Here is a 16,858-nt window from a genome sequence, read left to right as displayed (position 1 = left end):
TTTGAATTTTGAAAAAGATTGCTCTACGAGCACCTTAAAAAATGGCATGTAGTATAATATTACATATGGGAATGTTAACATGTATTTTGTCAGAAAAATTGAAACATTTCCTCCTAAAAATGTGTAAATTAACATCTGTTTATGTATGATTTTACTTATTCCATGTAAATTGAGGCAAAAATACATCAAGAAAGAGGTATTTTCCCTTTTCGCCAAAACATCTTCTATATATATAAAAAAATTTCGACGGTTTTGTTCGAACGCGAATCAGTTCAATACGGAGCGTCGGATCGAGGTGCTTTTTGCTGCGTTGGGTTCGTATAAGTCCGAGGAAAGTTTATACGCTAACTAATTGACACTTTGGCCACTATGAAACTGATTCCGGAGCATCGACAAATTGTATGGAATTAGTTACGTAAAATCACATTTTGATCACAGGAGGTTGAATTAGCAAAAAAGCAAAAAACGTCAACAAACGAAAAAAAATGCAGAACGAAGTTTGTCGGGTAAGGCTTGTTTACTATAAAATCATTATATTTTTTATTAACGTCGCAACACTGAGTCTGAGGTGAGATTGGGTCATACAAATTTTAGCATTTTTGTATGACCCAATCTCACCCCTCAAATCCAATGTTACCCCTAATGACGGTACATTGAAATTTTTTGTTTTGTGACAGAAATATTACCTCGAAAAGTATGTAAATTTATTTCTTTTCATGAGTAATTTTACAAATTCGACTTGAATTAAGGCAATGCGTCGAAAACACCAGTTTTGATGTTCTTTTTTTAGAAATGTTATGTAAAACATTACTGCCCACCATTGAAAAAACGGCTAATATCCACTTTTGGCAAAAACGAGATATCAGCTCCAGGTGGTAGAGGATGTTCCAACACATCTCCTGGAACTTGAATTTCACTGAAATAGTGTTTAGACTCGGCTGCCGATGCGAAAAACCAAAGGCTAATATGCCACTCTTATGGGAAATTGCCTTGACGGAGATTTTGTGACAAACACTTAAACGCGTTTTTCTCGGAATACTTGATTTGGCATAATAGCCGAATTTTCAATTATGGGCAGATTACAAGGAATCTGCAAAAAATATTTTCGGATATGAGCCATTTGGTCCCGAGACCTTCAAATTGTTTTTTCGGACCTCAACATATTTTTCATGAAAAGCCCAACTAATAATCTTTTTTTTTTAACTGTGACGCTATTAAATTGAATCAGTCGTTCCGGAGGTATAATTTTTTTTTTGAAAAAGGTGGGTTTTGCGAAAGAATTTGGCCAAAGAACCCCCATGCCAAATTTGAGTCAAATCGGTGCACTTTTAATTTGGATACTTCCTGTTTGACGTGGCAGTGCGTGGCCGAATGGCTACGCTGTCCGCTTTGTAAGCGGATGATTCTGGGTTCGATTCCCATCTGCTGCAACCTTCCATCGGATGAGGAAGTAAAATGTCGGTCCCGGCCTTGGTTGTTAGGCCGTTAAGTTATTCCAGGTGTAGGAGTTGTCTCCATGCCATAAGCACAAACAACACACCAAACCAAGCCTACTCCGGTGGAATCGCTGGCGGCGATTGGACTCGCAATCCAAAGGTCGTCAGTTCAAACACTGGGGTGGAAGGTTCCTTGGAGTAGAAAGAGGTTTGGGTGCTCTCCCCATTCAAGCCTTCGGACTCCTAGGTTCGAGCAGAAACTTGCAATAGAGACCACAAAAGACCCGGGGGTCGTTAATGTGGATGGTTTGATTTTTTTCTGTTTGACGTGGAATCGCTGAGTCCTTTTTTTGTCAATATTTCATAACTGACATTAAAGCCGCCATCTTGGATTTAATGTTCTTAATCATAATTTTGATTCAGTTCAACGATTTTTCCAAACCATCTTTTTTGTTAGCAGTAAAATATCTTTTTTAAATAAGTACCTCCCAGACTCGATAATCCGAAGCCCGTGAAAAAGATTAATTCGGAAAATAGAATCACAAAAAAATGCTGCCTTTTTTTTGATAGTTGAGCTAAACTTCTACGCTATACATATTTTTCCTGAAAAACCCAACTAATAATCTTTTTCTTTTTGAACTGTGACGCTATTAAATTGAATCAGCCGTTCCGGAGGTATATTTTTTTTTGAAAAAGGTGAGTTTTGCCAAAGAAGAACATTAAATCCAAGATGGCGACTTAAATGTCAGTTATGAAATATTGACAAAAAAAGGACTCAGCGATTCCACGTCAAACAAGAAGTATCCAAATTAAAAGTGCACCGATTTGACTCAAATTTGGCATGGGAGTTCCTTGGCCAAATTCTGTCGCAAAACCCACCTTTTCAAAAAAAAATATAACTCCGGAACGGCTGATTCAATATAATAGCGTCACAGTTAAAAAAAAGATTATTAGTTGGGCTTTTCATGTACTTATTTATAAAAGATATTTTACTGCTAACAAAAGAGATGGTTTGGAAAAATCGTTGAACTGAATCAAAATTTCAGAAGAGTAAATAATCGTTTGCACAGTATTTTTTGTCGATTTTTTATGTATGTATTAGGGTGTTTCATCCAAAACCAAAAGTTCTCAGAATCAGGCAAACCGAGGTTCCCCTAGTAGAGGATACCCATAGGGACTCTCATGCCAAATATCAGCCCATTTGGTTGAGAATTGGCCTGTCCCCAGCAATTATAAGTTTACATGTAAATTACTATGGGATTTTTATGCTTTTCGTTCAATCGTTCCTACAGGTCTGGGGACAACATGGATTCACTCGGAATAAAGACAGGTGTGTAGGGGATGGACCAATGAACACATTCCAGAAGGAATTAAAGCTTGTCCATTATGTCCCCAAGGTGCGCATTGGATCGACGTCCGGTGTCTCCAAACCAACGATTCATCCTTCAAAAGCATCGCATTTCCTTAGTATGCTATGACGGCTAGGAGGAAACCACGACGCCCCATATGAGACGGTGAACACGTGGAGAGGCATCGATTGCATTATTAACACAAAATCATCATTTTACTTTATTTAGAATAGTTGAAATTCTTCCAGGAACATCAATAATTATAATTTTAGTACTTTAAAGAATGTTTCTGAGCCAAAACTCGAGTAGATGCTCTGCCACGTGTTCACCGTCTGACATGGGGCGTCGTAATTTTCTCCTAGTAGTCATAGCATACTAGGGACAATGCGTACATTTGAAGGGTAAATCGTTGATTCTGGAGACACCGGACGTCGATCCAATGCGCACCTTGGGGACAGAATGGACAAGCTTTAATTCCTTCTGGAATGTGTTCATTGGTCCATCCCCTACACACCTGTCTTTATTCCGAGTGAATCCATGTTGTCCCCAGACCTGTAGGAACGATTGAACGAAAAGCATAAAAATCCCATAGTAATTTACATGTAAACTTATAATTGCTGGGGACAGGCCAATTCTCAACCAAATGGGCTGATATTTGGCATGAGAGTCCCTATGGGTATCCTCTACTAGGGGAACCTCGGTTTGCCTGATTCTGAGAACTTTTGGTTTTGGATGAAACACCCTAGTATGTATACATGTATTTTTTTCAGATTTTTTTGAAAAATATATTTTGAAAATTTTAGAGCCAAGACCGTGGTGTAGGGGTAAGCGTGGTTGTCACTCTCCCAGTCGGCTTGGGTTCGACGGTCCCGGTGGCATTTTTCGAGACGAGATTTGTCTGACCACGCCTTCCGTCGGATGGGGAAGTAAATGTTGGCCCCGGTCAAATCTAAAAGGATAGCTGTAGGAGTCGTCTCTCTGGGTCCTGCCTCGGTGGAGTCGCTGGTAGGCAGTTGGACTAACAATCCAAAGGTCATCAGTTCGAATCCCGGGGTGGATGGAAGCTAAGTTGTAAAAATAGGTTTGCAATTGCCTCAACAATCAAGCCTTCGGATACCTAGTTTCGAGTAGGAATCTCACAATCGAGAAGGACAAGGCACGATGCTGACTAGAAACTAGCCCATTTTTGGGATTAAATGAACCGATACATTTCAGCCATGTAATTAGAAGGCTTAAAGTTGAAAATGTTTAACCTCCCTAATGACTATCTAAAAATATCAATATTTACAGTTCATATATAGAAATTTAGATATGTTAAAAAAAAAAAAAATCCCGGTGTAATGTAAGGTTGGATTATTATGTTATACGTTTTTTCCTTGATTTCAAAACACTGATAATTTTGAAAGTAGAGTCTACGCAATTCACCATACTAAACATAATCATCATAGGTTTAAACATTTAATTTAAATCATATAAAGTGTCGCAACCCCTTCTTTAACACACGCCCTTGGCGTTCATGACATTACGCACGATCAGGCACAAACTGGTTCTGTCAGGTGGAATTAAAATTTACTGGAGGCACTTGGGTGTCGTTTGTGGTTCGGTAAGCTTTCCGTATTAAATGGCATGGGTTTTCTTGTAATGTAGAGGTTGTATTTGACGTTTTGTTTTTTTTTTGTCAATTTTCAAACATCTATTTATAAACATATCTTCAGGTAATTCAACTTCTTGCTTCTGAACTATAGCTGATATCTCATTTTTTGTCGCTAAATTCCTCAGGATTAGGGTCGTATCTTCTTTGTAGCTTGCACCAGCGTGCCCCAAACCAAAACTCATCTTCACCTGGGTAGCATCAGCATCAGAACATCAGACGAAACCACAAATGAAGCTCCCAGAGCTGAAGAAGCCCCCTCATTAATTTTGTCCGCTCATCGTTAAGAGGATTTTCCGCACAATATGCTGCTGCCAGCGTTGGTGCTGCCATCTTTCGTTCGGTTCATTTCCCACGGGAGGGTGGTCCTCCGATATGATTCCAGACCAGATGACCGCCGGAACGATAGCAAAACATCTTCTGGTTTGCGTGACTAGTGATACGATGAGGAGCACTCGGAATCACTGACGTGGCAAATGTTCATCTTTGAAGAACGAATTTCTTGTGTTTTTTGCCTTATCCATCAACCAGAAAAGATGTGTCAAAGCCTATCAGCTGCGATGGGTATTATATCTTCTTTTTGATTTTGAGGAGTCGGTACAGATTTGAGGAAAAATAACTGTGGGATGTAATTGGGTTCTACAGAAATGCTTCCACAGAACGTTTTATATGACGTAATAAGAATCGCTCCTCTTCAAAAAATTTCTTCTGGTGCAATTCCGATTCGGCGCCAATTTGCACCGCCACATATCTCTGCGTAGCAATCGGATCGAATTTCCCCTTCCAGCTCGGACATCCCCAGAGGTGTGGCCACACCACATTCACCATGGTCGGTTGGTTACCTGATTGTGGTTGATGTTATCTGCTGGTGCTGCTACCAGGAAATCAATACTTACCGCTAGAGGGGCTTCCGATTCAGTGGCTCTTCCGGTTCTGGAAGTTGAGGTTTCGAAACTGATTTCACAGAAATTGTGATTTTGGCGAAAAAGTGTGGTGAAAATGGCTGACCATTATCTAATCGGGGAGATTTTCAATCGATAAAAGGATTGAACGTGCAAAAAGCTTTGCTTCCATCTAATCTTCTAAAGTGGTTAAAGGAAAGCTTGTTTTTCTTGTTTCACACTTTACAGAAGAAAAAAAACTCAAATCCTGAAAGTAAGATAGGAGCGACGTCCGTGAAGTGGAAAATTCAATTTTTCCGACATGTGCGCGCACTGGTGATTAATCAAATCGGAAAAGTTGAGGGCTTTGGCGGTTCTTCTTCCTGCCTCACGGTTGATGGGTTTATTTTTGTGGTTCGTTAGGTGAAAATTAGATATACTTTTTGGGGGGGTGCCACTACCCCCACCACTCAGGCAGAACTGATGAAGCAAAGGCGAATCGATGACAGTGATTGACGGAATAAGATTTGAGAGAAAAGGTAACATATTTCAAAGCTTTTGATCTAAAATAAACATGGTTAAACTTGAAAAAACATGTAGTAAATTCAAGCCTCTACGTTTTTTTAATATGATAGAATTCAAAAAGTATACAGAAAATGTTCCAGAAATCGTGAAATTCATGAAATTATGGATTCACGATCATTATAATACGTTTCATGATTTCATGAATAGCATTCATAAAATCGTGAACGGTAGTTCACGAATTTTGTGAATTTTCTCTCAATTTTTGTTGGTGACGTTAATTTGTACTAGCATTCAAGAATTTTGATTCACAAAATCGTAAATTATGTTTGCAATCATTGACAAAATATTTCATACATTCATGAACAAAATTCATAAAATTATGAAAATATTCTTGATTTTTCGATTTTTATGCATGACGAAAACCAATGTCTTTCGGATTTTTTAAATATTTATTGAAGAATTTGTTAAGCACCCATTTCATGGTTTCGTGTATGTTTTCATGCTGTCATGATAAAAAAAATTCTCGAACTACTGAAAACTATGATATGCAGCGTCAATTAGTTTTTTTTGAATTTACTTTAATTCGTTTTTTTATATGCAATAAATGTCTCTCTCATAAATTACCTGAAAGTTGCAAATTACAGGACCCAGACGTTCTCATACGAACCTGTACTCAAAAAAAAAAAACCCCTTAATAAAAATTGAAACCTCCCTCTTGGGACCGATGTCGCTCTCGGAAAAGAGCATCCAACCGTTTTGAATTTTTCATGATTTGCTGTTTTTGGCCTCCCGAAATCGTTAACAATTTTCCACACAACACAAACGAAAATAATGCATGCACTCACACACCCTCACTTTGCATGTCGGTACCCACCTTTGTACAGGAGGAGAAGGTCCTGCCTTATCCCTAAATTCTTCGTTTTTATTGCCTTTCATGTGGAAAGTACTTTTCGCGCTCTCGTGCCTCTTTTTCGCACTCACATTTTCTGTGAGGGTGAATGGGGAGGGGGTAAAGGATAAAGTATCATTTTTCATACATGTTTGATGTGTTTGTCGATCGTTAAGCAGAAAATAAGATTTTCCTTGGCTGGTTTAGAATTGCGATGAAGTAAAAACTTTTTCTTGTTTGTCATTGTTTGGTGGGAAAAGTCGTTTAATCGTGTGGAGTTAATCAAAAATGATTAATTTTATAGATTTCTATAAGTTGGATGCCGCATTATTTCTATTCTGCTTGTATTTTACTTAAAAGAATCACATTAAAATAAATGTAAGGTTGCAATTTTCAAAGTTTTAAATATACCTCTGTTTTCATGTAATTTAACCTATTACATTTGTTAGAATAAATGAATAAAAAATGGAATTGTATTTAAAAAAATAAATTGCAGTTCACAGATGAAACTTTTGCATGTATTTCAAGTATTATAACAATCCTGTAATTTTACCTCAAAAAGTGTGTAAAATTACATCATACTTTTAAAATTTGCGTATTTTTTTAGTTTACCAGTTATGGACCAAATAAATTTTGGTAAAACCTTAAAATTTTAACCCGTCCAATACTTTTTTCAACTGTTTTGAAGAGTAACTTTTCCTGATTTTACCACATGAGAGAACAAATTCCGCACTGCTAGGAGTTTCAAACGAAAAAGCCCTTCTCGGAAGGCCCCAATTTTCACCCGACACCTCGGCATCCCGCGCAAAGTAGAAACACTCACAGATTGAATTGGATGCCCACACCTCTGACGACCGTGCGGCCCTTAAAAGGTGTGATTGACTCTTACCCCGACCCCGTGTCAATCCCATCACCGGGGTCGAGAGTTAAACAAATATTGCGGTGTAAAGTTGGTCCACGTGTCCGCTGCCAATCTCGGGTTGTGCGGTGCGTTGGGTAGCAAGCCAGTGATGCTAAATTTCTTGGTTTAAAAGTACAAAAAATGTTTAAAATTTCATCACATCCTTACTTTTGTTATTTTGATTCCCGTGTGCTATCTTTTACTAAGCTTGCTGGTATTGAAACAACATAGATGGCATCACTGCCTCATTTCCTCACAATCTCTGCCAGCACTGCTGCTGATAACACCCAATCTCCATTATACTAGATGGAAGCAGGTGCCAGGCTTCTGCAGAGCACGTGTGTGTAATACGATTTTAAAGGAAAGACCCATTCCGCAATCAGACGCACCCCCCCATCTTTTTCAATCCTTTGTCGCAAGAGGGGTGAGGGTTAAAAAAACAATGTCGTCAATGAAATTTACATGAGATTTTCCGCACATGTGCGTGCGTGTTGGTGTCAGGGGCTGTCTGTATCGGTGAAATTGTACAGCAGGACGAAGGACATGCGTTGTTTCCCCCATTGTTCTCGTCCTGGAGGATTAAATAACTATTTTTACACAGTTCACTGGTAAATTATTAATCGGAATGGATGTGCGTACATGGTCGGGGGATTTTTTTCTGCTGCTGCTGCTACTCGTTGGTTAACGGTTTCATGAACCATGAACATTGCGGTATGTAAAACAACAAAGGAAAATGTGTGTGCCTTTTCCGGATCGGAAGACACTGTTATTATGTTGTGCTGTATTGTGTTTTTCTGTGACGAAACACTTTTTTCGTTGGAAAAATTTGCAGCGTAAATGTTTTAATGACGAAAAATCACGTATATGCCATAAATATAAATTTTAATTGCAACTATAATGAAATTCAACATCAAGTCCTCTTCAAGCCTTTTAAAATAAAATGTTTTTTAAAGGTAATAATCCATTTTATAACATCATAAAGTACCACTACGGACGTCCATAATTTTCGTCTCAATTTTCATTGTACTATGTTCCATTATTCCCGCAGAAGTCATTTTTTCGAATGAATGCTAAACAGAAAAAAATGATTGTAATCGAAAAAAATGTGTAATATTACATCAGAAAATGATTAATTTTCATCAGTTTCTGGTGAATATTCATCAGGTTCACATTTTTTCCCCTTTTTATAGTTAATATTACTCAAAAAAGAAGTAATATTCAACCTACCAAATATTCAACATTCCAAAATTCAACTTTTTTTAGCTGTGTATATAAAACAATTTAATTGTCAGTCCGGGATACACAGAAAAAAAAAGTTGAATTTTGGAATGTTTGAAATTTGGTAGGTTGAATATTACCTCTTTTTTGAGTAATATTACATGAAAAATGGGTAAAAATGTGAACCTGATGAATATTTATCAAAAACTGATGAAAATTCTACATTTTCTGGGGTAAAATTAATCATATTTTTTGCCACATAATCTGTCACCATTTCCTGATGAATATTACCATCATTTTTTTTCTCTGTGATATGCCAATTACATTTTACTCACAATCCAGAGGTCGCCGAAATCGATAATCTATGTGTAAATATAGGTATTCGGTGCCCTCTCCCTGTGCCATACCTTCACACTTAGGAGACCCGGGAGGCGGAGTCTTGTCGCAAAAAGAACGATACACGCCTGTGGATTGCACAGTGGTCCAGATCGCAAAATTAAGTGGAAAACGGATTTTTCGAAAAATGGTGAAAAAATAGAAAGGGGCAACTTTTGGTTTGGTTGAAAATTAGGGTGGTTCACTATTAGGGTGACTTAAAAAATTGAACTTTTCAGTAATATTTTTGGGAATTTTTCTCTCTTCTAAACAATTGTTGGGCTTGCCAATTAAAGCAACTTTGTAGAAGACACCAAAATTTTATTTTGTAATCTACGCCTTCTACGACCAAATTTATAGAAAGCATCTGAGCAAACCTTTAAAAATCTTTATTTTTCAACATGGCAATTCAGGGTTAAGTTTGAGAGAAAAGTGATATTCGTGGCACTTTTAGAGTTCTGAAAAACAAACAATTTTATTTTTTGACAGGTCAATTTGGACTCAAGGGTCAAAAGTTACAGCCATTTTAAGGTAAAAAAGATGCAAATTTAAAACTTAAATATCTCGAAATACGTATTTTTTGATTTTCGAGATTTTTTGATATGTTTTAGGGGACAAAAATCCGCAACTTTTTTGCCATAGAGAAACATGGTCAAAAAATCTGCCGCCGAGTTATGGTTTTTTGAAAAAATAGTGATTTTTGGAAAAAAAATCGAAGTTTCATGCAAAAACAAGTTTGACATTATTTTTTAATGCAATCGAGAAGTACAATACAGATTTTTTGAAAAAGGGCTCCGTTTTAAAGATATAGCCACCGAAAGTTTGATTTTAGCGAAATATTTGCAGTTTTTCAATTTTTAAAAATAGTGACCATGAGTGACCATTTCTAAAAATATTTTTTTGAAAAGTTCAGAAAATTTGCTATAAAATTGTCTAAGGCACATTCAAGATTGGACCTCTGGTTGCTGAAATACAGCGGCTTAAAGAAAAAGAAACACGAAAATTGAAGTTTTCTAAGTCTCACCCAATCAGCCCACCATTTTCTAATGACGATATCTCAGCAATTAATGGTCCGATTTTCAATGTTAACACATGAAACATTCGTGAAACTTTCCGATCTTTTCGAAAAAAAAAATATTTTCATTTTTTTTAAATCAAGACTAACATTTTAAAAGGGCCAAACATTCAATATTACGCCCTTTTAAAATGCTAGTCTTGATTTGAAAATTTTCAAAATATTTTTTTTTAAGAGATCGGAAAATTTCACGAATGTTTCATGTATTAACATTGAAAATCGGACCATTAATTGCTGAGATATCGTCATTAGAAAATGGTGGGCTGATTGGGTGAGACTTAGAAAACTTCAATTTTCGTGTTTCTTTTTCTTTAAGCCGCTGTATTTCAGCAACCAGAGGTCCAATCTTCAATGTGCCTTAGACAATTTTATAGCAAATTTTCTGAACTTTTCAAAAAAAAATATTTTTGGAAATGGTCACTCATGGTCACTATTTTTAGAAATTGAAAAACTGCAAATATTTCGCTAAAATCAAACATTCGGTGGCTATATCTTGAAAACGGAGCCCTTTTTCAAAAAATCTGTTTTGTACTTTTCGATTGCAAATTCAATTTTGCATTAAAAAGTAATGTCAAACTTGTTTTTGCATAAAACTTCGATTTTTTCCAAAAATCACTATTTTTTTCAAAAAATTATAACTCGGCGGCAGATTTTTTGAACATGTTTCTCTATGGCTCAAAAGTTGCGGATTTTTGTCCACTAAAACATATCAAAAAATCTCGAAAATCAAAAAATACGTATTTTGGGAAATTGAGTTTCAGTGAAAAAAATGTTGATAAAAAAATCTGCAATTTTTTTCCGTGTACCTATTTTTTTCTCAAAAGTCCTCAACAATACCTACAACTTTGCCGAAGACACCAAATTGATCAGAAAATTCACTCAAAAGTTACAGCTGTTTGAATATTTACATACCATTTTTGTATGGACAGCTGCCAAAATTGTATGGAGACTTGTATGGGTGAACCAATGACACAAAATAGCATATTTGGTCATGGGGAAGGCCCCCACAAAGTTTGAGCCAAATCAAAAAATACAAATAAAATCCATTTCCGGTTTTAGTAGAGAATTGCTCATGTATAATTATCATTCTATAAATTTGGTCGTAGAAGGCGTAGATTACGAGATAAAATTTTGGTGTCTTCTCTACAAAGTTGCTTGGATTGGCAAGCTGAACAATTGTTTTGAAGACAGAAAAATTCCCAAAAATATTCAGGAAAAAATAGGTTTTTCAAAATCACCCTAATAGTGAACCACCCTAATATTCAACCAAACCAAAAGTTGCCCCTTTCTATTCGTAACAACTCTCCTGAAGACACCAAAGCTCCAAAACTTCACCATTTTTCTGAAAATCCGTTTTCCACTTAATTTTGCGATCGTCCAGATCGCATTGTGCATTGCATTGACGATACTCATGGGTGGTTCGATTTAAAAATCTGGTAAATAAAATGTTCATTCTGCACAAAAAGTTATGTGAATTTACTCGACACGGAAAATAAATCATATGTAAACTCAGTTGATGTAAACTTGAGATTCGACGTAAACGGTTCAATCTCACGTAAAATCATGTTTCTACGTATAATTTGTTGCAAATTTACATCAAATCGCATTTGAATTTAAATGTTTAATGACGTGCAAAAGTGTTACATCATAAATGATGTAACATTCGGATTTTTTTTGTGTGTGGACTTGTCTGGATTTCCCGGACTGGTCCAATTTTCAATCCGGGAAATACAAATCGCATCTTGGACTTGCATAGATTTCCGAGAGTGATCCGATTTTCAATTTTTAATCCGGGAATTAAAAATCGCTTTCCGGACATGTTCGGATTCCTGGGAGTGGTTCGAATTTCGATCAAAGCATTCCCGGGAATCTTTCGATTTTCAATCCGTTGTAGTTAAACTTAAATATATATCAAAAGTTAACCCCCACTTCAAACAGCAGCAAAACTGTTCTCCCGATTTTTTCCGCCAAAAATCGATACTTTTTCGTTCTGCTCCGATGCAATAGCACACGAAACTCTCCGCGTGAAATTGACTGCCCCCCCGGCAAAGTTTTCTCGTCCAATAAATCGAAACTTTGCCCCGCCAGTGTTCCGGCAATTTCGGAACTCAAACTGCATTTTGATGTCGCGAAGAAGGGCAGCACCGCTCGAATGACTAATCGATGGGGATTGATTCGAAATTGAGCGCGAAAGAGTTCGCGAGCGGCGTGATATCACATTAGATATTAATAAAGATTGATGACGATGATGATGGAGGAGGGGAGCGTTTTTTTTTCTCAAGAAAGCTGAGAAAGAAAGAAGTTTGTTTTCATTAGCTGCGATATGGGGGTAAGGGGCGAACTTTTCAACAAGCTTTCGTAGTGGAGTGAAAAATGGAAAATGATAAAAAATTAAGCATCCGATGTTTTCGCCGAGGCTAGTTTGCTGCTGCTGCTGCTGCGAGAGAATGTTGTGAAAAGTGGCGGAAAAATTGCAATTATGTACATATTTATGAGTTGAGGCGAAGGAGGTGGAGTGATGTGGAATGTTTAAAGTTTTTCAGCGAAATAGATTGGGAATTTTTGCGCTGTCGTGGCCGTTGTTTGGAGCAAGTTTTATTAAAATTGTTTGTATTTGTTGCGCTGGCGATAGTTGAAGAAACTTCTGAATAAAAACACGTCCGGCTCGAAATTGGTCTATTTTCCTTCCCTATTGATAACAGATCTTTTGTGAATTTTATTTTTTTTGTTCTTTTTCTTTCAGGATATTTTGATTATGATTTTAGTAAGTAAATATTTGTAGGTAATCGAAGTTAGATTTAGATAAGATTGATAGATTAATTGTTAGTTGAATGTAGAAACGATAACACTTTTTAACAGAAACTTTTGTCATTTGGAGATAAAAAAAACCGTTGTAAAACAATGGCCTAAAGTCATCAAGCATTCTAGTGATTTAATAACTATTTAATGCTGCTTTCAAAGAGTAAAGTAATTTCTCAATGACTTGTTCAAGTGTCAGCACCCTTTCCGATTTCCTAATTGGACCATTACTGCCGTAACAAGGCGAAGTGACGCAAGCGCCAAATTGATAAAATACGTAATAAAAATAAGAATAAGTCGAGCAGTGTCGCTTACGTCACTGTGTGCACCCAACTACTACCACTTGTCACCAGCAGCAGTAGGCTGTGGAGGCGGAGACGAACTTTCCAAAGTAGTTACAATTGTCACCTCATAACAGCATTTGTCATAGACAAGTGAACGCGTTACTTCACATTTTTTTCCCTAGAATGTTAAACTTAGTGTCCAGATCAGGTCTGTGGCGCCACCACATCGTTGAGCAAGCCTTCCAGATGTTATAAATATTCATTTATTCAGGTGAGCCACCATTCTTCAGTGATAAAAATCAATACGGACAGAGCAAGTGCTTTGGGTTTTGTACATTTGTTTCAATTATTATTCATGAACCAAATACGATATACATCTATCTGTGTTCGGTTTGTCCCCAGCCCCTCAGGGATTTCAGCAGTTAATTGGACCAGGGTGGATCTGTTTTCGGTCACATTTTGGTTTGGCAAATGAAAGCACGTTTGAAATTGTATATCGAATTGGATTTCGAACTCGAACGGCTATTTGACAAACTCAAGTGGATGGCAGATTTATTCAAAGATAATTGGATGCAATCTGGGGGAACTCATTGAAAATGATCCAATAGAGAAGTCAAAATTAATTTTCCAGTGAACTGAACTGATAATTGCGATTGTTTGAATTGAATAAAGCGAAACTAGCAGTGCATGAACTCACTTAATTGCAATTAAATACTGTTGCAAAAGTTGTCATTTTCCATAATTGGGTCAACCAAGTGATAAAACCCCAATCTGCACGTGCCGAAATTATGGTCGTTACCAAACCTGAATATTGCGGGAACCACCCACGACGCCCACATAGCAAGCAAAATGACACATTCACTCCCAAATAGATAAAAAAAATCCTCAACGGAAATCACCCATCAATCCCAATTTGATGAATTTTTAATTAACCTCAATTTTTCAACCCCCCTTCTTCCTTCCACAGACCCGTCCAAGCGGGGCCCGCTCAAGTTTGGTGACAGGTGCGAGAGCACCACTGAGTGTGGCTTCGCCGGATCCGTCTGCGATGCGACCCTGCGCACATGTCAGTGTACTTCCGACCTGCCGGCGACGAACCACATCGACAAGTGCGGGAAAAGTAAGTATACACACTCACGTGCGAACGGTTCAGTTATTTTGCCTCTCGAGGGAGTCATAAGGTAGAGAGAAAACACGGAAAATCTTCTTTTCGGAGAACTTATTTTAAATTTATTTTGACCTAGATTGATTGATCAAGTCCTGCCCGTAGCATCGATGCTCAGTAGGCACGTCGTCGAAAGGCTTAAACACGATTGAATTAAATTGATTAAAATATCACGATCAATTTTCTCCGCAAGCTGTTTCAACTTATCCAAAATACTTACAAAATCTAGTTCGAAGCTGATATTATTTGTTTTCTTTTTGTTGCAAAAAAACAAGTTGGATACGTTTGTCTTTAAAAGTTACGTTCTACATGTTGGCCAATCCTTGTTTCCCTCACTCATGACCAGTTGCAATCGAGGATAGGAGCACAGATAATCAGACACTGAAGTCGACTTTATTTGATAACTTTTAAATTCATGCCGATAAAAATATTTTTTTTAAAATAAATTTTCAAATTTGAATTTTTATTCGTGAAATGACGTTCAAGGCAACGTCAACTCGCATTGACGTCTCTTTTTGGGTAGAAAGGAAAAAAAAACCCAGTGGGGTAATTTAAACCGACAAAAGCGTGGCCACGGCCACACCTCGTCCAGGGTTGTTGGATCGTTCCAGCATGGAAGGTGCTGGCAAGCGGAGCCTCGTGTGTATCATGTGTCATAACTTTCATCCATAATTTGGGCACGCTGGTGACGGGCGCGATGAGGCGTCGCGACGCCAGAGTGCTGTGTTGAGGGTCGGTGGAATTATGATGAGTTGCTGGTGCCAATTGAGTGGGGTGTGATGCTCCCTAATTTATTCCGATGAGCTTCCGAGACGATACTTTATGATCTTGGGAAAATATTTAAAGTTATTCAAAAAGTTAGTTTTTTGAAGAACGACAATTTGGGCGATCCCTTTTTTTAATTGAAAATATCAAACCACCGGGTGAAATAATTATAAATGAACTCATTCTGCAATTACTGGAATTAAGTAGGTTTCCCTGGAACCACAAGTGGGAAGGAAGTTTTCCTCATCACCATAACTCATAAATAGTGTTTTTTTCACTCTTGAAAGGGAGCTCCTTTGAGTCATTTTGCGTCGCAAACAGTGCGGTTGGTCGAGTTTGGCTTTTTCCTCACAACCGGCATTGGGTATAATTAATTGTCTTTAATTACGCCCGATTAATTATGCAGGAACATTCTTGGTTAGACAATTTTCTCGTTCTGCAAACAAAGCATAGAAAACAAGATCGTAACCACTTTTTAATGTTTGAACTCTTGAAAGAAATCTTATAAAACAACATTGTTTTCATATGGATAAATAACATCCGGCTTCAAAAAATTAGTTAACAAAGTGACGTTGGGAATATCTTTCGATAGTCAACTCAACGAAAGGTCTGATAATGAATCCGGTCTTTCGATATCCAAACACAGGTTGAATGATAAATCCGGATTAGTTTTCGCAAAGATACATAGATACGATTTAAGAATTACATCAGTCTCAACTTTGGTTATGTTTTTTTATGTGAACTAAAAAAAATCCAATATTGAGATTTGAACCCAAGACCCCAAGATTTGAAATTGGTAGAGTTATCCTCTCGGTTTTCTATTCTGGGTGTACGAATTAATATGGGTAATTCTCTACCAACTCACACGAAATCGGGAAAAGTTGCCCCGACTCCTCTTCGATTTGCGTGAAACTTTGTCCTAAGGGGTAACTTTTGTCCCTGATCAGGAATCCTAGGTCCGTTTTTTGATATCTCGTGACGGAGGGATGGTACGACCCCTTCCATTTTTGAACATGCGAAAAAAGAGGTGTTTTTCAATAATTTGCAGCCTGAAACGGTGATGAGATAGAAATTTGGTGTCAGAGGGAATTTTATGTAAAATTAGACGCCCGATTTGATGGCGTACTCAGAATTCCGAAAAAACGTATTTTTCATCGAAAAAAACACTTAAAAAGTTTTACAAATTCTCCCATTTTCCGTTACTCGACTGTAAAATTTTTTGGAACAAGTCATTTTATGGGAAATTTAATGTACTTTTTGAATCTACATTGACCCAGAAGAGTCATTTTTTCATTTAGAACAAAAATTTTCATTTTAAAATTTCGTGTTTTTCTAACTTTGCAGGGTTATTTTTAGAGTGTAACAATAATCTACAAAGTTGTAGAGCAGACAATTACAAAAATTTTGATATATATAGACATAAGGGGTTTGCTTATAAACATCACAAGTTATCGCGATTTTACGAAAAAAAGTTTTGAAAAAGTTACTTTTTGCGTTTCTCTTTGTTTCGTCGTGTCTGTCGCGGGTGACCATGAACGGCCATGA

The 16,858-nt window shown here is 37.2% G+C and overlaps 1 protein-coding gene across 8 annotated transcripts in view; it reads left to right on the top strand.

Annotated features, from left to right (window-relative positions):
• Nucleotides 1–16,858, top strand: part of LOC6039898 — a 153,265-nt gene that overhangs the window by 62,855 nt on the left and 73,552 nt on the right. For 7 of the 8 annotated variants that reach the window (XM_038258012.1, XM_038258030.1, XM_038258024.1 and 4 more), the window contains 2 exons: nt 13,044–13,064; nt 14,351–14,503. In XM_038258012.1, coding sequence (XP_038113940.1) covers nt 13,044–13,064; nt 14,351–14,503 — 174 coding nt within the window. The remainder of the gene's footprint in view (nt 1–13,043; nt 13,065–14,350; nt 14,504–16,858) is intronic. The other variant, XM_038258038.1, reaches the window with a different exon arrangement.

Source organism: Culex quinquefasciatus, chromosome 1 (assembly GCF_015732765.1).
Source record: "Culex quinquefasciatus strain JHB chromosome 1, VPISU_Cqui_1.0_pri_paternal, whole genome shotgun sequence".
NCBI classification, from domain to species: domain Eukaryota; kingdom Metazoa; phylum Arthropoda; class Insecta; order Diptera; family Culicidae; genus Culex; species Culex quinquefasciatus.
Note: the sequence above shows the minus strand (reverse complement) of the source record. Positions and strands in the feature narration are given on the sequence as shown.